The 24,794-nt window shown below is 46.5% G+C and overlaps 6 protein-coding genes across 6 annotated transcripts; all 6 read left to right on the top strand.

Annotated features, from left to right (window-relative positions):
* Window positions 1-8,161: 8,161 nt before the first annotated feature.
* C8R40DRAFT_1024714 (uncharacterized protein) lies at window positions 8,162-8,464 on the top strand (the record flags this gene model as incomplete). The annotated part of the gene is made up of 2 exons (XM_046223062.1): window positions 8,162-8,281; window positions 8,333-8,464. Coding segments are annotated over 2 exons (252 nt in total), but the record flags the coding sequence as incomplete, so codon positions are not given.
* A 139-nt stretch (window positions 8,465-8,603) lies between these two features.
* C8R40DRAFT_1060729 (ribonuclease H-like domain-containing protein) lies at window positions 8,604-9,734 on the top strand (the record flags this gene model as incomplete). Its single annotated transcript, XM_046225372.1, has 4 exons — window positions 8,604-8,729; window positions 8,919-9,194; window positions 9,242-9,551; window positions 9,601-9,734. Coding segments are annotated over 4 exons (846 nt in total), but the record flags the coding sequence as incomplete, so codon positions are not given.
* Window positions 9,735-12,162: 2,428 nt separating this feature from the next.
* C8R40DRAFT_1177250 (uncharacterized protein) lies at window positions 12,163-14,961 on the top strand (the record flags this gene model as incomplete). Its single annotated transcript, XM_046232647.1, has 6 exons — window positions 12,163-12,266; window positions 12,323-12,397; window positions 12,457-12,629; window positions 12,691-13,346; window positions 13,405-13,606; window positions 13,667-14,961. The coding sequence occupies 6 exons, from the start codon at window positions 12,163-12,165 to the stop codon at window positions 14,959-14,961; spliced, it is 2,505 nt and encodes an 834-aa protein (XP_046080049.1).
* A 1,217-nt stretch (window positions 14,962-16,178) lies between these two features.
* C8R40DRAFT_1177249 (NAD-binding protein) lies at window positions 16,179-17,617 on the top strand (the record flags this gene model as incomplete). Its single annotated transcript, XM_046232646.1, has 8 exons — window positions 16,179-16,218; window positions 16,271-16,473; window positions 16,515-16,625; window positions 16,699-16,708; window positions 16,760-16,900; window positions 16,957-17,148; window positions 17,205-17,416; window positions 17,474-17,617. 8 exons carry the CDS (start codon window positions 16,179-16,181, stop codon window positions 17,615-17,617), a joined length of 1,053 nt encoding a protein of 350 aa, XP_046080048.1.
* Window positions 17,618-17,695: 78 nt separating this feature from the next.
* On the top strand, window positions 17,696-18,630 carry C8R40DRAFT_1260031 (uncharacterized protein). The gene is made up of 2 exons (XM_046233809.1): window positions 17,696-18,116; window positions 18,167-18,630. The coding sequence occupies exons 1-2, from the start codon at window positions 17,709-17,711 to the stop codon at window positions 18,509-18,511; spliced, it is 753 nt and encodes a 250-aa protein (XP_046080047.1). The 5' UTR covers window positions 17,696-17,708; the 3' UTR covers window positions 18,512-18,630.
* Window positions 18,631-21,732: 3,102 nt separating this feature from the next.
* Window positions 21,733-24,774, top strand: C8R40DRAFT_1132795 (uncharacterized protein). Its single transcript, XM_046229250.1, has 4 exons — window positions 21,733-22,132; window positions 22,188-23,498; window positions 23,572-23,736; window positions 23,792-24,774. The coding sequence occupies exons 2-4, from the start codon at window positions 22,193-22,195 to the stop codon at window positions 24,415-24,417; spliced, it is 2,097 nt and encodes a 698-aa protein (XP_046080046.1). The 5' UTR covers window positions 21,733-22,132; window positions 22,188-22,192; the 3' UTR covers window positions 24,418-24,774.
* The last annotated feature ends 20 nt before the right edge of the window (window positions 24,775-24,794 follow it).

The raw sequence follows: 24,794 nt of genomic DNA, 5'->3' as shown, positions 1-24,794 counted from the left end.
GCTTCTGCATAAGGGCGCCTCCTGTGGCAAAGCCTGATGCATCTACCTCAATTCGAGTAGGCCTGTCTGGTGTCCATAGAGCAAGGATCGGTGCGGAGATGAAGGCTTCTCGAAGGGTGTCAAATGCGTTCTGTCGAGTGTCGGTCCAGGTAAAGCTGGTGTCTTTCTTCGTCAGGTCGTTCAAAGGTCGTGCTATTTTGGCGAAGTTCCGGATAAAGCGTCGGTAGAAGTTTGCAAATCCCAAGAATCCTCGTAGTTCCCAAAGATTAGTAGGGACTGGCCAGTCGCGAACAGCTGCTACTTTTACCGGATCCATTCTCACCTCCCCTTCTGAGATGATGAGTCCGAGGTATTCAATCTGTTGCTGTTCAAATTCGCATTTTTCGGGTCGTAGGTAGAGGTTGTGCTTTTCTAACCGAGTTAATACTTCCCGTACCATTCGTCGGTGTTCCTCGAGATCGTTACTGAAGATAAGGATGTCATCTAGGTAGACTGCCACCTTGCCGGCTGCAATGAGGTCAGCAAATATAGCATTCATAAGTGCTTGGAACGTGGCAGGGGAATTTGTGAGACCAAAGAACATGACCTTAGGCTCAAACAAGCCTCGGGTTGTTGCAAACGCGCCTTTCCATTCATGCCCCTTCTTAATCCGTATGTTATTATAACCCCAGCGGACATCAAACTTCGTGAAGTATCTTGCTCCCTGAAGTCGGCTAATGATGTCAGCAACTAATGGGAGAGGGTATCGGTTCTTCACAGTGTACTCGTTCAGTTTCCGGTAATCTTGTACAAAACGGAGTTTCCCATCCTTCTTCTTTACGAAGAAGACCGGTGATGAGATTGGTGATTTTGAGGGGATGATATAGCCTTTTCGTAGGTTTTCTTCTAGGAAACGATCCAACTCCTCCTGCTCGTTTAGGGACATGGGATAAATCTTGGTACGCATGGTTGCCGGTGCTCCAGGTACGAGATCAATTGCATGGTCCCAAGGTTGGTGGGCAGGTAATCGTTCGGAGGCGGATTCTGAGAAAACCTTCTTGAAATCACGATACTGCTCAGGGACCATTTCTTCGAAGGTTTTAATGGGTTTGTCTCGGTTGGCTTCCTCTGCTAGCTGCTGGGAGTAAGTGAATCCTGCGGCGCACCAGACTTCCTCCGTCTGTTCCTCTAGAATTCCTGCTTTTACCCATGCGCGGCGAGTTTTATGATTGGCTCGAATTCGGTGTATTGGTAGTTCTTCAACTGCTATTGATTCGCTCTGTTCAAGGGTCGCTTCTGGTGGCACCTCAATGTGGGGGTTTTCTGCGGGAGATTCCGGTTCCGGGAGTTCGAGAATCGGGCTTTCTGTGTGAGTGGCGGCTAGATGAGAGTACAAGATCTCCTCGTCTGGGACTTCTTCTATCGTTACTCGAGGAGGCTTTACTGAGAGTCGTCCTTTCTCCCAATCAATCTCCGGGTTTACCTTCCGTAGCCAGGGGAGTCCAAGAATGATGTCTTCACCCCCTAGGTTGGTGATCAGAAAGTCCATCCATCGCTCTTGATTATCCACTGTGAGTGCTAGACGTGCAAAATGGGTTATCCGTCCAGCTCGGTTAGGTGTTCCATCGATATTAAAAATGTCGATTGGTTTATGGAGGGGTGCACATCTTACGTGGTTCCGGGTGGCAAAGTCTTGGTTTAAAAACAGGGCGGTAGCTCCACAGTCTACCATGGCTGCAGTTGTTATACTGTGATTCCTTCCTCTTAGTCTCGCATGAATTCGGAAATGTGGGGAAGTGGAGTTTAATTCCCGGATCGACGATATTGTACATGATGGGTGCGAGTCATACGAAGAAGTAGCGAACATAACAAACTGATTACGGGGTACTCTCGGTGCAGCCGAAGCGGGTACCCTCTTTAAAAACCCTGTTGAAAGCCAGAGGACGAGGAGGACATAGCGTTAGCACGATCAAGTAATTCCCTTATTTGACCAATCTGATTGGAAAAGTCCTGGTTAGGAGGGCTCGGAGTAGCAGCTACGGGTGCAGGAGCAAATGTTGGGGTCGAGGACGCGATTTGGACGGATTCGTTTGGGAATAGGGAGAATGGCGCGGGTCCTGTAGCGGATATCTGTTGGCGTCGAGGTTGCTGGCGTCGGCCTCGGTCTCGTCCGAGTCCCATGAATTTGTCTTGGCAGACTGCTTCCAGATGTCCTCGGCGTCCACAGTAGCGGCAGGTGGTTTCTCGGTGTGGGCAGTTTTGCTTGACATGACCTTGGGCACCGCAGCCGAAGCATCGTCCTCGCATGCGAGCTAGGAATGCCTCCCTAGTATTCCCGTTACTGGTGTGGGTTGCATCAATGTCCATAACGTGGGGGTCAGCAGGGGTAGTATGAGCGGTATGCGTGGGAGGGTATCCAGAGTTCCGGCCAGTCATGGTGGGATCGTGCAGGTAGACATCCACCGATATGGCCCGTTTGATTGCCTCCTTCAGAGTCGGAGCAATTCCTTGGGCAATGTTTACGGTGATGAGGTGTTGTCGGATCTCTGGGAGTAATGCAGTGAAGAAACGTTCCCGCAAGTCAATATCAGACATTTCAGTCCGATCTCCGATATCCTTGAACTTCTGAGCGAATTCCGCAACTGTCTGTCCTTTACTTTGCCTGAGATTCTTGATCTCGCTACGGGCTTCCATACCTGGGTCCATTGGTTCAAACCGTTGGCTAAATTCCTTCAGAAACGCCTCCCAATTTCCTCCAAAAGGGGGATTTTCCGCATTGAAATGTAGCAGATGGGGAGTTGCCCAATCTCCGGCACTTTCTGTGAAGAAGCCCAAGGCGGACTTGATGAGTTTTACTTGGCTTTTGGCGAGATCCAGTTGTTCTGACGCCCAATTCTGGAACTGAGCCATGAAGCGACGGGCTTCAGCGCCATCTTTACCCTTGAAAACCTCGGGTTTGTTTATGCTTGACTTAGAGGATGAGCATTCCTCCATAGCTGTAGCAAGGTTAGCTACTTGTCTGATGAGCTGAGCCATGAGATCCTCCGCAGAGGTGTTTGGGGCAGGCGGGATAGGAGTCGACATGATGGGAGTAGGCAATCGGGGCTGGGGAATCGGCAGGAAGGTTATATTGCTCACAGTGAGTGGCTCTCGGATTGAGTTCGAAAGGGCGTTGGGGCAAGGTTGAGACTGGCAATCGCGCCAAGTATCGTCGTTGTTATGGGCGTGAGCTTGGTCTCTGGGGTCAAGTGCGTGCGGGAGTGCGGAGCAGTCTATACTGGCAACAGGTGTTTCAGAGTCGGGCGGAACTGGGGAAGACGTGGTGTCTATAGACCCTGCAAGGACAACCTTATCGGTAGGCTGTCAGTGCAGTAATGGATCTTGACCTAATGTCACGAAGCGGCAGAGGCGGAGTGACTAACGGAGCGGGAAAGCGGAGCGACTAAGCAGAACGGCGAGGCGGAGCAACTGAACAGGGCAACAAGGCGGAGCGACTAAGCAGAACGGCGGCAGGCTGGTCCCAGATAATGACAGAGATATATTGAGTATCGTAGTCATAGGTAATAATAAGTAAGCACATACCTGGTCCCAGATAATGACAGAGAGGTCAAGATAAGGGACCAGGCTGTGGAGGGTTGGCTATATATACATAATCCGGTCTGCGAGAAACAACGATGTAATACTGTACAGTTTAGGAACAAGGAAGGTGGCGGAAGCCAGTAGAAGGAGAAGATGGGTCAGGTGGATCAGTAATCGATGGGGGTTTGACAGTGATGGGATGATGTATCGTACAAGTAAAGGCGTCGAGACGGTGAGAAAAGGAAAATGATAGGGGCTGCGTACTTTATGACAGGGAGGTTATGGAAGAGTACGGGACCGTACGATATTGCGTAGTAGGAGTTGTACTCGCTAGAACGTCAATATAGGATCGAGTAGGTCGTATATGTAACTGGGTCTCAAGGGTATAAGCTCCCGAGAAGGGATATGCCAGGGAGGGTAGGTCCCTGGGGGCTGGGCTTGAGGATGGATGTCCTCGAGTGGGGGAGGTGGTAACGGAGAAGCGGTACGTAGTTCAACATGAGGGGTAGCTTCGACGTTACCTAAATCGAGGTCCCGAAGCTTACGAAGTAGCTAGGGAGCTCTGGGAGGTTTGGGGAAGGGTAGCTCACCAAAGCGTGTAGGCGTTGGGGAGCTCGGGGACTCACTCGGAAGGCTTAGACTTGAAGTAAAAGCGTATATTCGATCATATAGGCGATCAGAGAGACAATAGACGAGAATAAGGAGAAACAGAGGTAGTGAAACAGAGAGTAAAGGGAAATCCGTATGGTTAGCAGGTACAAAGTATGCAAAAGGGTGTGTGTTCAAAATATACCAAGCTGGGCTTCTGGACGCTACTGGACTGATTAAATACGTATGGGGAAGTTAACAAGGAGACATGGTATGAAACGAGCACTTAATGGGGTTCCTAAGTACATGAGGATGAAATGATGGACGCCTGTACGGGGTTCCAGGACCCTGTTGTGGAGTGATTCGGTTGAATGGAGGGGAGCTAAGGGTCGCGGAGGTGGTTCTAGTGGTAAGGAGGTCTGTGGGACGTTGGAAGTGTTCTCAGGGATTCATGGAAGGGGTCTGAGGAGGTCGGGAGCTATGTTAAAGAGCTTATGGGTTAAGAAATTCGGGGTGAGGCATGACACCTACTCTGGTATTAATTTTCAAGTGTGGCTGCTGCTGATATGGAAGGATAACTTTTGGTAGGTTCTGTATGCAGGTAAGCAATTACTATGTGTTTGTGATGTGCACTCACTATAACTGTAGCACAGTACAATCTTCCCACTTCAGCAAGGAAATCATAAATTTTGGTTGCAAGTTGTGGACATAATCTTTTCATGATTCCCTACAGAAAGTAGTGAAAAAAAGATAAGAAACAGATGGTTATTTCAGTGGACATCAAACAGAGATCGCAGCATAGGGGGCTTTGAAAGAGAAGTAAATCATACAAAGGAAAGACTGACCATTTGAAAGAAGGGAACAATTGAGTGCATCGGGAAAGGATAGGGATGAAGCGAAGCGATACTGAGGGAGGCTGTTTACATAGTATGGGCGAGCGCAGGGTTGGGGCAAGGGAAAGTAAATCAGGGGCTGCATGAAGGTTCACAAAAGGGTCACATGATTGCCTTATAGGGCAAAAGCGATGTGTCGGACCAGACAAAGATAACTTTAAAAGGAAATTTTGCACGGGCGCTTGAGGTTATGGATGTTCAATGACCATTGCAAGCAAGGTGAAAGGGTGGGAAAGCTCTGTCATGTGATGCTTGCAGCAGCTCGGAGCAGCTCGGACATACAGAGGGAAATGAAGTGGGTAGAATTTAATGAAAATTCTAATCAATCCTTTCCTCAACATACCTTTCAGTGACCTCCATAGTGCTCAGACATGAAGTGAAGTAGCTTAGAGTCAACTTTTGCCTCAAAAGTTTTTGAAAACATCTGCAAAACCTGTATTTTCGGCTAAGGGTCTGAAAGCAGCTGAGAGCACTTCCCAGCAGTGAAAGCACCCAGAGCATGTTGCTTTCAGTGCTTTTGGCACTGGGATCTGCTCTCAGCCCTTAGCCGAATATCCAGGTTTTGCAGATGAATCAGTGGAAATCCTTGTCAAAAGGGGCCTAAAGATGCGCTGAAAACTGCCAAAAAATTGGCCGTACCTAAAACGTCGTGGGAAAAACTTCGGAGGTGCGTTTTTAGATGTATTTCATCGTTCTGAATCTGAATCTGCCATCAGTTTTCCTCAAAAAACTCTTGTTCGGCCGCTATCGGCTGATTACAGACTTGTCGGGTTTGATTGTCCCCGACTGTAGGCTGTACATAGCCCTTGCGGTCCATTCTGGGTGTCGGCAGAGGACCCCGGAAGCTCCTGCCAAACCCCACCCGCCCAGGCGGCCTCAAGTACGCTACGATTTTGGCCTCAAGCAGGCCTCAAGTACGCTAATTCGGATAAGGAATGTCACGTGAAATCGTAAAAATTGCTCTCAAAATACCGAATTTTCTTCCCCAAGCCTGGAATCATCTTTCTGTACGTTTTTTTGACTATTATCGCTGCATCCGGAGCTCTTCTGAGCTTCTTTGCCCAAACTCCGGTGTCAGAGCTCCATCTACGTCCATTGGGCCACCAAGTCAGCCAATAGATACCCAAAGTACGCTATCTCGGACAGGGATTGAGCCTTCTGAGGCCTAAAGTACGCTAATTTCGGCCAAGGAAAATGGCAAAATTGGGTCCTAAAGTACGCTAATTCGGATGGGGTCTGGTAGGAGCTTCCGGGGTCCTGTCGGCAGCCGTAACTTCAACGCGCCAATTTCGAGATGCAATCTTCAAGTTCGAAAGCCAAGTTACAATCACCTTGAGACCGTATTGAAGATGACCTGGGAACTTGAATCATGTTAGTAGTTATGCACGGATCGTACAGATCCCCTCGATGTCGTCTTACTTCTTTTGTAATACTTAGGTGTCAAAAGGCGCGCACTGGCGTGTCATCTCCGCTGGGGTACAATAGGGTACATTGGTATACAATTAAAAAATACCATTCAGAATTGCAGTCGTCCTTCCTTTCCAGGATTTTCGAAAATGGCCTCCGTGGACCCGAAGAGTTAGTGTTGCCGGAAGGTGAGGTCCCTCCAGAGGTAAGGTACCTTGAGGTCGAAAATTCGAAACCCCGCTACCTCAAGGTACCTTAAGTTCGGTGATCTCAAGGTTGCCTTGAGGTCCATCACAGCGAAATCAGAAACGGCATTGCAGTCAATAGTAAATACTCAATACGCAGCTGAATAATAATCACTGTCTTCTTTCTCTTCAAGTTCCCACTAGTAGCCTCCGACTATCAGTTAGCTTTCTCTCTGTCTTGTTGTTGGGGCGGGCGGGTCTTTGATTGGTCATTTGCTAAATGAGGTATAGCAATGGGGCTGCAGGGTGTAATTCATTTAGTTAGCGACTAACAAGGCTAGCAACGAAAATTTGATTTTTATTCATACTTGACCTCAGTGGTGTGCACGATCTGAGTTGACTCCTAGCGTTCTGCCATGTTTCCTCCTCCAGGTCTTACAAATACTTCTTCTAACTCCCAACCTGTGGCACACAGTACCACATCCTTTCAGCATCCTCCAGCTTTTCCATATCCATATCCTTACGTCCATTATCCTCCAAAAAGTCCACATGCAGTACCTTCGCACCTTTACCACCTCAGCACACCATCTTCATCATCTTCAATACCCAGTGTTCCATCACCAGATCCACTTTTTCAAGAAAGATTGTTTCAATCACTCCCTTGGTATCCACCTCAACAACTGCCTACAGAGCCCTCTCCGGACCAGCTCTCGGATAATGAGCAGGTTGATGACACCCGCAAGAGACGAAAACGCAATCAGGGAAATCGTGGCGGGCGGCGTCGACGGACTATGGCAGTTCCGACTTTGGCAAAGGAAAATGACTCAGCATTGGATACACCGGAGCCACCAGCACACTTTTCCGCAATGGTGACTGCAGATGTGTGTGGAGTAGGCTCGATACCAAATCATACGCAGAGACCACCCTCTCCCAGCAAAAATCCGGCTCTAAATTCACGAATCTTCCGTGCAATGGCAAAGAAAACAGGCCGAGGTTCAACTAATGTTGCATCAGATGTTTGGTATAATGTATGTCCCTGCGACTCGAAGCAGCAGCCATCAACGCCTCTCCCTCATTACAAGATGGATAAGAAACGACCGAAAGTCCAAAATGCACCGTTCTTGGCATGCCGATTCTGCATGTAAGTAGTCTGAATCTCGTTTTTGACTCACTGACTTACTTCTGAAAACCATCAGCGGTATTGGCAAATGGCATGCTTGGAAGAATGCTGATGGTCAAACTGACGGAATTCGTGACCATCTCCAGAAAGAGCATTGGGGGCTGTACCGTGAAACGGTATTGAGAGAGAAGCTCAAAGGTCATGATATGATTGGTGCGCAATCCCATGATTATGACTATCACTCAACCCAAAGAGAACCATTTCTATTGGAAACATTCCATGAGAAAGTCGTTCGTTGGGTTACGGTGGATGATCAAGTGAGTTTTTGTCTACTGGACTCAGGTATGACATGGTCTCATTTTTCTGCTATACAGTCAATAAATGTAGTCGACTGTCCTGAACTCCGTGAACTCCTTCTTTACATCGGTCATGACATACAAGATAAAGATATTCCCCATCGTACAAAGCTGACGGAGCTCATCCTGAAGCAGTATGAGATACATTGGCATGAAATGACTCGTGAAATGAAGGTAAATCCTTTTCCTTCAATGGAATTTCTGACGAGAAACATGTCTGTTAAGGCTTCGTTGGGTCGAATATCATTCACTTCTGACATGTGGACCAATGGTATTCTCAAGGGATTCATGGCCATTACTGTGCACTATATGATGAAAGATGCAGCTGGTCACCTTACAATGAAGTCGCGTCTGATTGCTTTCCGTCAAGTCCGGGGCAGTCATGATGGACCGAATATGGCAAAAAGTTTCTTGAGCGTTCTGGAAGAGCTAGGAATTTCTGATCGGGTATGTGTCTCTTGTATCTCGCTTTCTCTCCGTTTGATTACTGGAATAGATTGGCCAAATCACACTCGACAATGCATCCAACAATAACACTATGATGGCATCCCTTGAATTTGAGCTCACTGTACGTGATGTACCATTTCACAGAGATGGAAACCGTATCCGGTATGTTCATTCTGTTGTACTATGTCCTATTCAGCATTCATGTTATACAATTAGGTGCTTTCCTCATGTAATCAACATTGCTGTGAAGACAGGCCTGTCATTCATCACTTCACTTCCTCCGTTGAATGAAGGAGAGACTGATAACGACGGTGTCTCAGGTGATGAAATTACTGATGCATGGCTTGATGACAATCCAGTCCAGACTGAAGATTACCGGAGGTCACTTGAAAGTGACCTCGTATCGAGAGTACGCCAGATAATCACGCTATGCCGTGCATCAGGAAATCGCCGGGATGACTTTCGGGAAACTGTCATGTCCATGTGCAAAGAGATGCAGAAGAATGGCGCGCATGAGTGTGCTGATGACAACGACAATATGGATGGACTTCTCGAACGTGTAGTCGTTCTCCTGCGGGATGTGGATACCCGTTGGTCTTCTACCTTTTTTATGGTTGACCGCTTTCTTGAGCTTTATCCAGTAAGGCTCAGGATCCTTTTTAACTACATTTCTAATCCATCCAGCAGGCTATCGAGCGGTTTATCACAAATGATCCCAAGCTTTCAGACACAGTGCTATTCTCCGCTGTGGATATCCAAGTTCTGAATGATATTCGGGAGTATCTTTACTTATTCCACTCCATTCAGGAACTCGCTTCTGCTGAGAAAACTCCTACTTTATCCATTGTACTTCCACTTTACGAGGGTCTCATTGAAATGCTCGGACTCATGAAATCCACTCTTCCAAATCTAGCACATATTATCGAAGTATCTCTTCGTAAGCTTCATGAATATGTGGACAAAGCTCGGGGTACTCGAATTTACGCCCTTGCCATGGGTAAGGCCTATCTTTTTTAATTATCTGCAATTCTCAGACTTTGCATCAGCTATTAATCCCACAACGAAGCTCAATTGGATCAATGAGAATTGGCCTCGAAGCGATGCAGATCAAGCGCGGGAGTGGCTCAAGAGTTCAGTATGTACATTCTTGCTTCTATCCATCTACTATTCATTTACATGATGAACAGATGCTGGAATACCGGTGTTCAATGCCGGTTTCATCAAGCCAACCCCCTGCTACTCGACATCCTGTATTGGGTATTACTTCTTCATCTGTTCGTGCTCAAGGAGCGGGACTGCTTGCAATGCAACGGATGAAGAGTTCACTTACCAAATCAGCCAGCCTTTGTTCTGTCAGCTCGAATTCCTCTCCGCCTTCACAGGAGCCAGATTCCGAAGCACCATCTGCAGAAGAACTTGTTCAGCAAGAACTTCACAGGTGGATTGATACGGGTGTACTTGCCGAGTCAGAGCTCAATGATTTTGATATAATCCGTTTTTGGGATCTGGTAAGCAGACGTTCTTATGCATTACAAATTTGCTCAGCAATCACCTTAGAATCAACACAATTTTCCATGTTTGTACCGAATTGCGCTCGATTTGCTTCCCGTACAAGCGTCAGCAGTACCATGCGAACGCGCATTCTCTTCGGGCAAGGAAACTGATACCCTGCGTCGTTCAAACTTATCATCGCAAATGATGGAAGTGCTTCAGGTCTTGAAACACAACTATCACTCGGATCGACTCGACTTTTCAAGCTCTTGGATTTCACGGGTGAAAGAAGAAGACAGAGGAACAATGCTTGATATTGAGCCTTCGGAACTACGTTCAATGATTGCTTCTGGTCAGATTCTCGAACTCATTGAACTTATAGAATCATCGTATAATAGCTAATATCAAGTAATGATAATGTTGTGTGTATAATTTGGCAAACTATATATCTATCTATCTATAAAGACGACATCGAGGTTACAGCAACAACGGAGTGCCGTGTTGCCATACTCCTGACTACAGTCATTCCCACCTCCTTTATACAGTCAAATCTAGTTGCACCTCGGAATGGGCAAGCAAAGCATTGTTTTCAAATCTGATTTGATAGAAAGTAGGTATAAATCATACTGAACCATATGTGCTCTAAGAATTTGCAGAGGCAGGATAGGAATGCATGCGATCAAGCTTATCAGTGTAAAAACTCGTTATCAGTCCATACAGGCTCCTTTATACAGTGGTCACATTGACAGTGATTTACATACTGGGTGATTGATAATCAATGTAATTGAATGCAGTTGTCTGATCATGCGCCCCATTTTAGGAAGCGTGATGTGACATGGTCAGCTCCGTCCTTGCATCCAAAACCTGTTTTCGAGAATTTCTGGACATGACATTCATCTGTAGTTCCATCTGCATGTTCTAGTGTACTCCTTACTGTCATACCTTGCCCATGGAGTTTTTTTCTAGTCATAAGTCATCTATTAGTTCAGCATTTTGCTGTATAAAATTCAACTTTGGTGTATTTTGGCATTATACAGCGAGCATAACTCAAACTTTAGGGAATTTCATCTGACAAAGTATCGGATATCATGTATCAAGCATTTTTCCAAAGATATATCACAACTCCGAAGGCAAAAAGGGACACTGTTCATCATTCCGGGGCTACTGTATAAAGGACATCAGATGTATAAAGGACATGGGAATGACTGTAAGCTTGAAATTTGATTACTGACCTCGAGGTTACCTTAAGGAAACGACCTCAAGGTGCCTTGAGGTCCGTCAGTCCATCCCTCAAGCTCCCTTGACCTCACCTTCCGGCAACACTACGAAGAGTCAACCTGAAGAATGATCGCATGATCATATTTTACCTGAACGAAACACACTGCAGTCTATCCAGTCACTGTCATGACCTCGATATCTGCTCTTTTTCATGACCATAACGCCAAAATTCATTAGCAATTGGTATTCGAGAAGAGGAGGTAGTCGGGTGACCTTGCTCATGTCGGACGACAATCAGCGCGGAGATATTACTTATATACCGCACCTGGCCGCGTGTGTTGGAGACTAACACAGAACAAGTAACCACAACTCTGTTCAACTTCGTATACATTGAAATCTAACTCAAGAGGCTGTTGGTCTTGCTGCGAAGACTACGGCATTAAGAATATCAACGTGATCGTCTGATTCCATCGATGAATCGGACGTTATCTGCTTAGTGCGAGTGTAAAAAATTGAGAAACACCATTGAATTTTCTTTTGTCAAAAACGAAGTAATTATTGTTAACATTGATTTTTGTTTCCAACAATGTACAGGATGTATAGCAATGCTTGAAAGAAGTTGAAACGTGGCTTCGTCGGCAATTGAACAAAACGATTCGACGCTTGGACCTTCCCTTTATATCAAAGGAACGATTGCCACGCGATTCGAAGTCGGAATTCAAATATTCACACGCAAGCGATAGCCTCTTCATCAACCATCCGGATCTCTGCCTTGTACTTATTTCCTCACTGTATTATCAAGATACCCCTCCCCTCCACTCTCAACCTGTTTTCCACTTAAAACAATATACACTTTATCTCCCACAACCTACATATTTGTCCTTAGTCCAGCTATTGGCATGAAGCAAGTTCGTCCTCGCAGTGCCGATCTGGGCGGCCTTCATCTCGCTACAGCGGGCAGTGGCTCCGGGAATGGATGGTTAGGATACTCAGGCGAAATGCAGTATGTCTCTATGCAGTCCCTTCTGTCAACCAACAAAAGCTTATCAGTCGTCGTAGAACTCGTTTCGCAGAACTTTTGACGGATATGTATAACGAGACCTCAAACGCTGTTAACGAACGGGACGCAGAGTTGTAAAAAAAAATTCCTTCTTTAATCCATATTTGTTACAGAGCTAACAATTTACTACTAGTGCACCGACAGACCTTCCTAGCGAAACCCGAACTCGTCTTATCCACTCCCTCGATAGTTGGAACTTCGAACCCCATAAGCTGCCAGATGAAGAAGTACTTGCTTGTACTATGATGCTGTTCGAGGCCCTGTTCCGGATAGAACATATGCAGGATTCCGTGGGTCTTTCTCTCAGTAGGTGAATTCATCTCTCGTGTGACTGTCTCTCACCCTTCCCTTGCCTCTCTACTCATAGAGGACCAGATCTACCCTCTAATCCACCATCTTCGTCGAATCTATCGATGGGAAAACACCTATCACAACTTTGAACACGCACTAGACGTTCTTCAATGCTCCTACATCTTCCTACGGTCAGCTGGTATGGTTCCACCCGTTTCCATACTTTTGGATGAGGACCCTGAACGGACGTGGACTTCTGCTCGGAAATTCGATTCCGGGCCACTCGTAACCTGTCTTGGCATGAAGGAGCTTTTCGTCGTCTACATAGCAGCTATCGGACACGACGTCGCTCACCCGGGTTTTACAAACCTGTTCATGCGTAACGCGGAAACGCCGCTCTCAATGGTGTATGACGGAAAATCAGCTCTAGAACAAATGCATTGTAGCCTGCTACTGCGGGTCATGCGCCATTATGGTTTAGGTCCGTTATTGGACGACAACTGCGGCAGCGGTGGAAACGGTAGTACCCAGAGCGTGAGGAAACTCTTATCTGAAACGGTGCTGGCAACAGATATGAGTGTACATACGAATTTCATGGAGAACTTCAAAGCCTTAGTGGATGATGGGATAACGCAATCCAAAAACGAGGCCGAGGAAGGGGAAAGCCAGCTCTGGAGACGGCAGGTCCTATTGTGTCAAGGTATCATGAAGTGTGCAGACATCTCTAATCCAGTGAGTAAGACTGTAGAAACGATCTCATATATCAAGACTGAATTGATTACTTGTTTAGTTCCGACCATATCATGTTTCGCAACATTGGGCAGCGGCATTGATGGACGAATGGACATCGCAGGCGATGCTTGAGAAATACATGGACTTGCCCTGCACTAATCCATGTTCAGATGATCCTCGTTCTGAAGCTGACGGTCAAGTATTCTTCATCAACAAATTTGCCAAACCGTTGCTCGAATTGATGGTCGAGGCCGTGCCAGGTGAGCGTCGATTCCGTCCGTCCAGGTCAACTCGACGACCTAACTCTATATGGTCTGTAGAATTGCAACCACATCTGGACCAATGCCAAGACAATCTCCGACTCTGGCAGTCTCGTCAAGTTGACGTCAAACCTGTTCTCGAAACGGCCGAAAAGACGAACTCAGCTGACTTTCTCCCTGCATCGTCCTCCACTTCGCTGATATCCACAACATCCTCTTCTTCTACTCGAAGACGAAGAGACGACTATCTCACAGCATTCCCGCTCGCACTTCCGAAACACCATCCCTATCGGAACATTTCGCATGTCGATCGTATACAATACAGTCCTGTAGGAGAGGACGATGGCGGCCCAGAAAAGGACGTTAACTCTCAAGATATCGTGGAAACTGCACAGGAATGCCCAGATTTTGATCGTATAGCAACTTCTCTTCTCCCACGCAGTTCCACCTCAACAGCTACCAGTGCCACTCTGGTCTGGCCTTCTTCCGCCATAATAGGGAGTAACCAACAGAAGGATCAATCCTGCCTCTCTCCTCCATCACAAAATGTGGCTCTTCCTCGCGCCCAACCAACTAATGAAGAGGGTGGTAAACATGCAGGTCGAAGCGCGTCCTCCTCATCTTCGGCCTCAGCCTCAGCCTCTTTCTCCAACTCATCGCTCAGTTCGCCTTACGAAAGCGGCTCGGATATTTCCTCGTCCTCCGTATCCGGAGACTCGGAGTATATGTCTGTTGCAGACTGGAATAGCATCAGTGGAGAAAGTCATGGTGTAGCCAGTTCGTATCGCACAAGTGGTGATGGCTACGACCACATTACCGGCGTCGATCGTATCGGCAGAAACTCTAACAGAGGACGCAATGACAGTATCAGTAGCCAATCCCAAGATCATCAATTCGTGCGAGGCCACCTGCGCTCGATTACGAGTACTATCAGTAGTGCAAATGAGGCTACAAGCGGCTCATGCTCATATGGCACAACTCATATTCAGGATCCACACGCTGGACTCCGAGCAGCAGCAGTTAGCGCTCAGCCCATGTTGAGGAAACAAAGATCGATGTTGAATCGCAAGTCGTGGGGCGCTCCAGGGGAATATGCGGCACGCTCTTCGTCGAATTGTGTATCTTCCAGCGCATGTACGGTGGCTTCCTTGCACAATGCCTCGTTGCGCCCGCCTCCGCTAAGTAGCCCCGCGGCTCTTGGCGACGGTTTCGGTAAATCAGAACTTATCCCATCCGAGTCACCGTCAGCAAGGACTACACCAAAGGCAACGAAGAATTTGCGCAGGCCGACCATCGTCATTGCCCAACCGCATTCACATCCTCGGGAGATTGGAGTCAATCTTTTGCCGGTGTGATGTTGCTAAGGACGCGACTATTCAGCAATACAGAGGGGCTGTCTCGCTGAGCTGTCCATCAAAATAATTCGTCGCACGTCCAACAGCATCGTATACTCCAGGGCACTCCGTGTGCTCGTGGTTGAATGCTCTAATTGACCCAGAGTCTAGATTTTCTTCTTTTGTCCTTAGTCTTTCATTCGATTCTCTCACATTGGGTTCCCTGTGTTGGGTCATGTTCTCGTCTGTTCCTCTATCTGTGTTTGTTCGAAAAGTATCTTGTATATCGTTGTTGCAATTGCGCTCGTCACGGTTCTCCAATGGTGCTTCACGCATCCCCTCTGAAACTTTTGAACATGTTGTCATTCCGTTCATCGCTCAGTGTCATTTTGCCAAGTAACTTTCTATCCCTCGTATCCTCTTTCGATCTTCTATGTTCTTTGTGTCGATGGCTTCTCAGACTCCCTCACGTGTACTGTTCAACTCGGATTGAACATGGTATTTATGTGTCTCGAATTGTCTCCTCTGCACTTTCCCTTGCTGTGTCCAGAACGTTGTTCACTTCTGCCACAATTTTTGTGTATTGCATTGTAGCTTTAGCAAAACAGCTATACTCCTGTATAATGACATCCTGAATTCTCAAGGATTGAGACCTTTCCCAGGTATCGATATCTGCTGTCCACCTTTTATCTGCGACATACATACCGTGGATTCCAAGAGAATAAGCTAAGATAAGTGATACCCCGATTAGGCACTAGTTACACTTCTCATCCTCGTCTCTCATCGTCACTCGCAGTACAATTCATTAACCCACTCACCCACCCTTATTATTCACCTACAATGTTAGACTCCAGGAGACTCCAGGTTTTCAACTCCCGTAGCGTGTGATTGCCCGACAGGCAAAATATTGATTGGCATCAAGCCATACTCCGGATACCATTACCATCCGTGATTCTTCCACCACCTTCTCAAGGAGCTTTCAACCCAGGTATTAGTAAACCGGAAAACTTCAAGCTAGGCGATTAATTACTTAATACTTACCCTCTGAAAACCGGTCGAGTCGGACATAAATAATATATAAATCTCCGCAAGTAATCCCTTTAATGATTAATCTGGTCTTTCTCGGCGTATGACCAAAGCGACGACAGTCAAGACACGCAAGCCTAAGCCGATGGATTACCATGAACTGCTTTTGCTTTAAATGCCTTTCGTTAAAGCACGATTTCATTACTATTAGCATGGCCACCAAAGTACCCCTTCTTCTGACCGGAGCCACTGGTGATAACATCACGCGTAACTTTTGCTACCCCTATTCTAACGCCATCTACAGGATATATAGGTGGAACAGTTTTGACTCGTTTTCTACGACGTCCGGACATATCATCTTTCGATATACGACTTCTTGTTCGAAGTCATGAGAAGGCCAAGAGTATTCAGGATTTAAATTTGGGTGTCACTGTATTCATTGGATCCCATACGGATGCTGGGCTCATGGAGGAATTGACATCTCAAGTAGATGTTGTTATCGCGACCGTGAGCAACATTCCTATAATATCTGATAATGTTTAAGCTAGACTGTGTACTGGCAGGCGGATTGTGACAGCCTTGATGCCGCAGAAAGCACTCTTAGAGGGCTCAAAAAACGATACGAAATGACGGGGATCCCCCCTACTTTCATTCAAACAGTGAGCTTAAGCACCAGACGTTTTCGGAGGTGACTCGGCAACTGACAAGAGTACACTTTCTAATTTTCCCTAGTCGGGGACTGGTGAGCTCCAAGGGTCGTCTCAAAGTGCGATACTAATAGTGCTTGTATTAGGTGTGTATGTGGACTTTGTAGGTGGCAAGCATGCCAATTCGGAACTTTTTGACGACGGAAATCCCGAACAAATCGAGACCATTTCGCCCACTGCCCCCCATCGTCCGGTTGATTTAGCGATTGTCGCTGGGGATGCCGAGGGTTTGTCTCGAACTTTCTTTTGAGTTCATGACAATCCTGTAAACGATTCGTTTCAGGTTATGTGCGCAGCTACATTATACTTCCCTCGACCGTCTGGGGAATTAGTACAGGACTACTCTTTGACGCCAAGATTTCGAATCCCCATTCGGTACAAATTCCCTATTCTGCACGAGCTGCTCTGGCCCGTGGTAGGGGTGGAATGTTGACCGAAGGCAAGAACGTATGGCCTATAGTTGAAATTCATGAGCGTAAGTTTCGAACGTCTGCCTCATTTCACGAACCCTGACCCTTCTCCCATGATTAGTGGGCGAACTTTATAGCTTGCTGTACGATGCCATTCAGAACAAGCATCCTAAAGCAGGGCATGGAAGAGAAGGATACTACAATGCTGGTTATGAAGAATATTCCATGAATCAGCTGGCTACCAGTCTGTCGCAAGGCCTTGTCGCGCTGAACAGAGGGACCAACGCTGAGCCATCATCTTTCACGCAGGAGGAGCTCGACAAGTTTTTCGGGGTATGTTGAGTTCACTTTGCAATGTAATCTCTATCTCAATGTTGCCCTTTCAATCAGCAATTTGCACCCTTTTTTGGAAGCAATTGTCGCTGCTTGTCCACGCGCTCGAAGGCAATCGGTTGGAGTCCTAAACTAGGTTTGAGGGATATGCTTTCGAGTGTACAATACGAGATGGAGGTTCTTATTGCCAAGGGCCTTTGAGAAATCACTTACGTACAAATAAATAGAGCGCTTGATGTAATAATGTACCGATCCTCTTAAGCGCCCTATTGGCGGTTAGAAATCTCTGGAAATGTTCTCTGCTGTTGTGCAATCAGAACAAGTATCTCTTTTTTCTTCCACCGGCTCCAATCAACTGCAGCTTTTCTCCATACATTGTGACGAATCGCTCCCTTCCGACGCGTTCATAGGACTGCTGAACGATCGTTCATCCGAACCTCAACCAGAGGGCACTGTTACTCTTGTATCTCCCCATTCTAGCCAGTCAGGTTTTCTGCTGGACCAGACAGTGCTTCACATACAATCACCATTGCTACCAAAAACGTATATTCAATGTCCAGCTCAATATCGCACCGAGTTAGGCTTGAAACACTCATGGCTCCATCTGCAAGTTCGCAATATGAGTCGGGAATGGAGTTTTGAAGTTGGCATCGCTGACCGTGTTGGGAGAAAAGGTATCATCCGGTTCTCAACCTTCCAAGTATGTCGCCAATTCTTCTCTTTCTTCGATTTATCAATCTCGAAATATAGAAACAACCACGACTCAAAGTTCCCGCAGATTCCAATGGCCTTCCCCTCCTTCATCTTCCTTTCTCTTTTCCTTCAGATTCAACGCAGTTGACTGCCTGGTCGACGGTTAACCTTCACCTTCCAACCTTCTTTCCCCATTTCACGAATACAAATCTTATCGAACACACATCAGATTCCACTGAGGATGACTTTTTGCATGCTCAAGTCTTATCTCCGGCCGGACAGTACTCACATGTCTGCTATATTAAAATTTACTCTACTTGTAGGCTTCGTAGAGTGTGGTTCGGCGACGGAGGACCTGGCCAAAAACTTCCTTGGGAGTTCGAGCTCTACGCTCGTGAATAATAAAAGTAGCTTGAAAAGGAAACAATTATATGGAATTTCCGGGATTTCGAAGGTAGCGAGTACAAAATTATGAATGAACTTTATCTGCTTATCGATTGTACCAGCCAAACATTGAGACTTTTACTCGAATGGCTCATTGACAGGAGATCTTCAAGCACATCTACAAGCCTGGCGAAAAAAACCTGAAGCCAAAAATAAGTACGTACGCCCTAGTTCATATGGTCTGTCTGTCTTGACTTTTGTTCGAATTCTGATATAACCTGAGACGTGGTCATTCAGGAGAAAGAACTGTTTTTCGAGCGGTTTATCATTGGACAAGATTTAGTGGCTACGCATGGTTCGTGCGTGTGTTCTTCAAGTTCTATGAATACAGCAACATACAACTTTATTGAAGTTACCCAAACAGTGTGAACTTTCAGAACATCGCAACGTTTCTCTGAGTGATCCACTGAATGTTCCCCCTGGCATGAGAATAGCACATATAAAGCTATCGAGCCCTTTTTCTGCCATCGATATACTGAAATCTGATTCCATCATATGCTGTGCCGTGGATTCTAGGTACTCTCCATTTACAATGTAATTGTACTCGCTTACACTGGGGCAAACTCATGGTTGATAATTGCCCATTCTTTCTCCTGTGCTTCAAATTGACGGCTGCCACCCTCGCTTTTGAAACTTGAAGCCTGACACTGAAAAAAAACAGTACGATCTGTTGACTCGATCGACGTTATATACTATGGTCCTCGGAGGTTGTCATAATTCAACCGCTACTGATTCACATTCGCTTTCCACTTTTCAAGTTCAAGTTCTTTAGCCAGATAGCCAGGTTTGCAAAGTCTTTTTTCTGTGCTGACCAACAAAGGCAGGCGATTTGGGAATGCATGGGTCCCCACCTGGATGAAACTTTCAAGTTCCAGCGAAAAAAAAGTGAGGACAACCAGTTTCGACGTCACCAGAAAATCTCTGCGTTCTTTGACTCAGACATCGTCAGTGCACGTCTAGAATGCATTTCATGTAATGCATAAATAAATGGATATCGACTAAACATTCTCACCTTGACACTACTAGTTGGCCTAAGGGACAAAAACCTTGCTTGTCGTGGGCCTGTCCGTTATCGTAATCCCGATGTTAGTACCAACGTATAAACATCTCCGCCTTGACACCTGTGGGGAGTCTCTTCGAAGTTTAATTTTTTCCTGTCGCATCGGGCGGTCACTTTCCCGCTTTGGGTTTTGATATTATGGCGTGTGGAATGGGTGAGGGAGGAGACTGCTTGAGTGTGATTCTCATTTGTAACACAGTCGATGATATACAGGTCCCTGATGTATTTCGGTAGCCACAGTAGCAGCCTGCGCCTTGTATGCCTTTCGAATCATAGGATACAGTTCTGCTGATGTAGATCCAAGAGCTTCAAACTGACGCAGGTTATACTTGATAACCGGCGGGGATAATCGAATGTTCAACCCCCCACATTCCATTGGTCCTCAGGTTCTCGCAGCTCGCCACGAGTAGGACTAGTGCGCTTTTAGACGTCTGGTTCTCAACAAAGTGCCCAGAATGAGATCACGGTCTAGACAGTGCGATATTTCTACGTATGTGGCTCACTTGTTAAGAGCCAACGTGAAGGGAGATAATTGCAATTTTTGGCTTTTCCAATCACTCGGGGGTCCTGAGAACTGGTGTGTTTATCGCTCTCTCTATCGTCATTAAAGGCTTTAAGACCTTCCAGACCTCTACAGTAGCTATATACTCAACGGCAAACGAGACATATGATCACGGACTTGAAAGTCTACATACTCCAACAAGGTACTAGCCCGATGTCATCGTGGTGTTCATAGAGCAGTGGCCGCGTAGAGCCATTTTAAGAACACAGAAGATGTTACGCGATTATACACCGGAGGATGACGATCCATTCAGAAAGTGACGAGAGAAACTGTGCTGGATAGGTCGGGTACAGTTAAACATACAAGTTTCATGATGTTAGTATGCATTACCATCACAATATTTCGAGGCTCGTCGGGTCTCGAATACGTTTACAGTACTTAACCCCGATCGCTAATCTTTGAGTGGACGGCGGGATTCATATCTATCACTTAGATAGCCTGATAGATGCCGGTTGTTGATGCACGTAAGAGAAAGGATGGAAAGTGAACCTTTGCTACGCACTGGCAGTGTTGAATCGCTAGGCTGAATCAGGTAGTATATAGTGCCTCTTATCATGAACAGATTGAGTAATTGAATGTGCTGGATCTTCAGAGCATGAGACCGGTGGTGTTCGATGGCAAGTGTTACGCTGCCACTCTACTACAGTGCAAAAAGCGCTTTGTTTGTATGCGGTCTTCAAGTAAATTCAAAAAAAATACGGGGATTACTTACATACTCAAGATGATAGGCTTTCATAACTATCTTCTTTTGCAGCCGATCCTTGATTCTCGGAGTGCAGGCCGTTTTACCTGAGTATGAAAGTATGAATATATGCGCATGTCTGATAGCCGTACGAGTTCGTGAAGTTGAATTTCTGCTGATGAAATATTATAGAATAGAGCTTATTAGCAAAGCACGCCAAACTACTTTTCTTGGACAGAAAACTGCCAAGCATATACTCGAAAATTCGATAGGTGGAGCTCTCCATATACATTTCTAAGTGAGTGGAGCTGCTGGCTTTTTAAGAGGATCGGGGATCTTTTCAACGTAGAGTGACTTTGCTGTGTACTGCTAATAAGCTCTAATGCGGGCTCTCTGGAGTTCCCTGGAACCGGGAGAATGGACATTGGAAATTTCTGAAAGTATTGCCCTTGATTATGATTTCGTCATTCGATAATACTAGAATCCCAGTGCTAGAGCTAGATGCAGAGTTAGTGGGTTTGTCTAGAATATCATGTTGTCTCTTGGGATATTGAGTGGCGCTTAGGTGAACCTGGTTTTGACCTGTGGTCGTGGATCCTTTGTGGATGAGCGAATCCCAAGAGTCTTTGAATTTTCTATTTGAGTTTATGGGAACCTTCCATTCAATGGAGTATTCGAGAGTCTCTATGTCAGATGAGAGAAGATGAATTATCGATAATGAAACGTGGGTCCTAGGTGAAGAGTATTACATATCGAGGGAAGCTGGAGAAATACACTGAAGTGAAGACTAAGTCCTTCAATGATCAGCTGCGGCACGGTATCGGAGCTTCAAAACAGGGCTTCCGTGGCCCGTGCCGATTTCGCCAGGATGTGCTCTTCTCTTGATACAGAACACATGCGGCGTAGAAGCCATCACTTCTATGCGGATCCATTCAAGAGCATTTCCTTGTAGGGCAAGGACGCGGGAGACCTTGGGTTTTAATAAGGGTCATTGCTGGTCAACGAGACCCATAGAGATGGTACTGAGGGGATTGAGTGGGATTCTAGTTGTTGATTGACCAAAGCTTTCGCCCTGGCATACGGCGATCTGAAGAGGCTACAAACTAAAATTCTGTAAGGAAGTGCATGATCCTCGGAAAGTATTTGATCTTTATTCCGGCGCTGGAACTTGCAGAGTACTACTTAATAACGCTCTGCCACAGGTTTCCTCGTCATCTTGTCCAGCAATTTGTTACTTTTTTGTTATTCTCATTTCGACATTCTCTTGCAAAGAAGGTAAATTACTTTTTTGGCCTTCGGTCACAATTCTCTGAACCGAGCCGGGATATAGGCTCAATGTCAACGCAGTATGACCTTGTTGGAAAACCATTTCCGCCAATGACATCTCCGAATTCGGCCTACTCTTTCGATTTTGGTCGTGACAATATATCGGCGCCGACAACTGAACGCTGGCACAACTCCCACCGATCGCGTAGATCTGAACACACGTTAACCTCATCGCCTCGTCAGTCCTGGGAGGTTCAGCCGTTTAACACGGCCTTTCGTGCCTCAAATTGTAGTGCTCCCGCCTCACAGAACATTATCAAGAACACACTACGTGTCGACGTTGGTTCTTATGTCCCCCATTCACAGTCGGCACTGACTTCTGCACCTTCCGCGAACGAGAGCAATATTTCTTTTGTTTCTCCCTCTTTATCTCTAGCTAGCTCTACATGGTGGGGTAGCTCATCATCTTCACCATCTCCCGCTATTTCTACACCATATACGTTCTCATCTCCATTCGTCAAGAAAGAAGAGCCAGACTCTCCTAAATTCATTATAGAGCCACTACTGCCTTCGTCATTGGTTACCAAGCGGTCGTCTTCATCTTCCCCAGAACCATGTTCGTCGCCAACGCAGGCCGAGCTCGAATCGCAGTTGCTATTATCTCAGGCCCTTGCTCCTCCTACCGAAGTCCCATTGCGGGCCACGCAAGCTTGTGATGATATGAGGCAGATGATGCGGTCGTTCAGATTAAATCCATTCTCAATCTTTACTAGCAATGGCAAAGATTTGAAATCGGACATTAGCGATTGCAGTGATTTGGATCCAGTCGTCACATGGTGTGGTGAGATAGCCAAGCCTCTAGATGAAGAGCCACTAATATTCGAGTGGCAACTCGATGATTATAGGAGTGGTTTAGAGGGAGAGCTACCACAGCTCATTGTGCTAGGTGATGTAGAGGGTTCCTTGGATATTACTGATCCTGAAGACAGTATCCTCGAGGCGACTCCGAGAGAAGATCCAGAATCTCCGATGATCTTCTCTCCCTCCGAGTCGCTCTTATCATCAGAAGTTGCGAGTCGGTCGGGCTTCTCGACCCCAGTCGAAACCGAGTTCCAGCGTACACATGTTGACCTACCAGCAACGCTTCCGAATACTATATCCTTCTTTCCAAATTTTGGTCCGAAGCAGGTGGAAACGAAGCAGCAGCGCGATGGCAGTTACGACTCCGGCTACGAAAGCAACGCTTCCCTCACAAATCCACTTCCTGTCTACGACTCTGAGTGTCTCGCAAACTCATTCCATGGTCGGTCTCTCGATTCAGGAACGTACAATCCGTCGTACAAAAAGCCAAGATTCAGCTTTCATGCAGATGATAGTGAGCGTTAGAATATATTCAGAAAGTCATTGGACGCCCGATTTAATTTAATTTTTGTGTCTTTTTCGTTCAGATCGTCCGATCTCGCCTACTTCTAGGAGCTATAATCGTGAAATACCCTTTCGCACAGGATATACTCGTGATCCGCCGAGTCACCAATTAGAGAATGAGAATTCTTTGCATTCGGTGAGGGAACTTGGGTTTGAAGGAAGTTTGAACATTTCGCGTCATTCAAAAGGCAAGTTATCTCCGCTTTGGGGTACTCCGATATATTAATCCAATGATGTATATAGCGCTAGCAGCTCCGTACACGGCATCGACAATGAACTCAAGGCATAATCTGAATCATAAACGTGCTTCATATGGCTCCATGTATATCCCCACTCTCCTGAATACAGATTCCCCCAATACCCGGGTTCCACCATCACCATACCCGACGAGCTACGGGCCATTCACTCAGTCTCCGACCCCCTTGAAGTTTGGAGCTCTCTCTACGAGAATGAGCTACCCATCTAGTACAACATCCGATTCGCCAACTTCCGCTCTGTCAAGTTCCCATCCAGCTCAGAGTCCATCCACTCAAGATGTGATGAATGTAACTAGAATATGGCCAAATGCAGCGAATCCGCAACCTGACCCGAACCCGAGCTCGGAGTCAGCATTAAGACAACTTCACCGGCAGCAGCAGCAGGAACGCGTACGACAATATCATTCCCCTGCTTTGTCTATGCTAAACGCGGCAATTCGGCCTGGGATGGCAGTGAGCTCCTCTCTACCCCCGCTTTGTTACCTTGGGCAGCAGCAGCAGCTTCCACACCTTCAAGCACCTCAAGGTAGAACACTGTTGAGTCCGCTGACCTCAGACGCTACGCGTCTGCGAACAAGCGGGCAGGCATTCCCTGCTTTGGCTGGGCATTGAGCACAAAGCACAATCGCCGGTCAGGCGCAGATCTACTTTTCTTACTTTACCTCGATTTTGACTCGACGCCCAAGTTCTTTGTCTATGTTCGTGTATGTATTGCTCGCTTTCTGTTCACCTGCTGAATAATGTGTTCTCTCTCTGCGACTATGGTTCGCTTCTGTTCGTTAAGTTAGTATGCTCTGACGATTTCCTGTTTATGCTGTTTATGCTATTCTTTGTCCCTCCATTTCTGAACATTCTCGTATGGTGCGTGCTGTCATCCGTATTGACCCAGTGACCCATAGTGTATTATTACCGAACTTTGCGCATACCACTAATTTAGGGATACCGATTTACTTCGTGGGAAAAATATAAAGGTTTACCTTTGATTTCGA

This window comes from Lentinula edodes, assembly GCF_021015755.1.
Source record: "Lentinula edodes strain Le(Bin) 0899 ss11 chromosome Unknown C8R40scaffold_61, whole genome shotgun sequence".
Lineage (NCBI taxonomy): Eukaryota > Fungi > Basidiomycota > Agaricomycetes > Agaricales > Omphalotaceae > Lentinula > Lentinula edodes.
The sequence above is the reverse complement of the archived record's forward strand: the minus strand, read 5'-3'. Positions and strand labels throughout refer to the sequence as shown.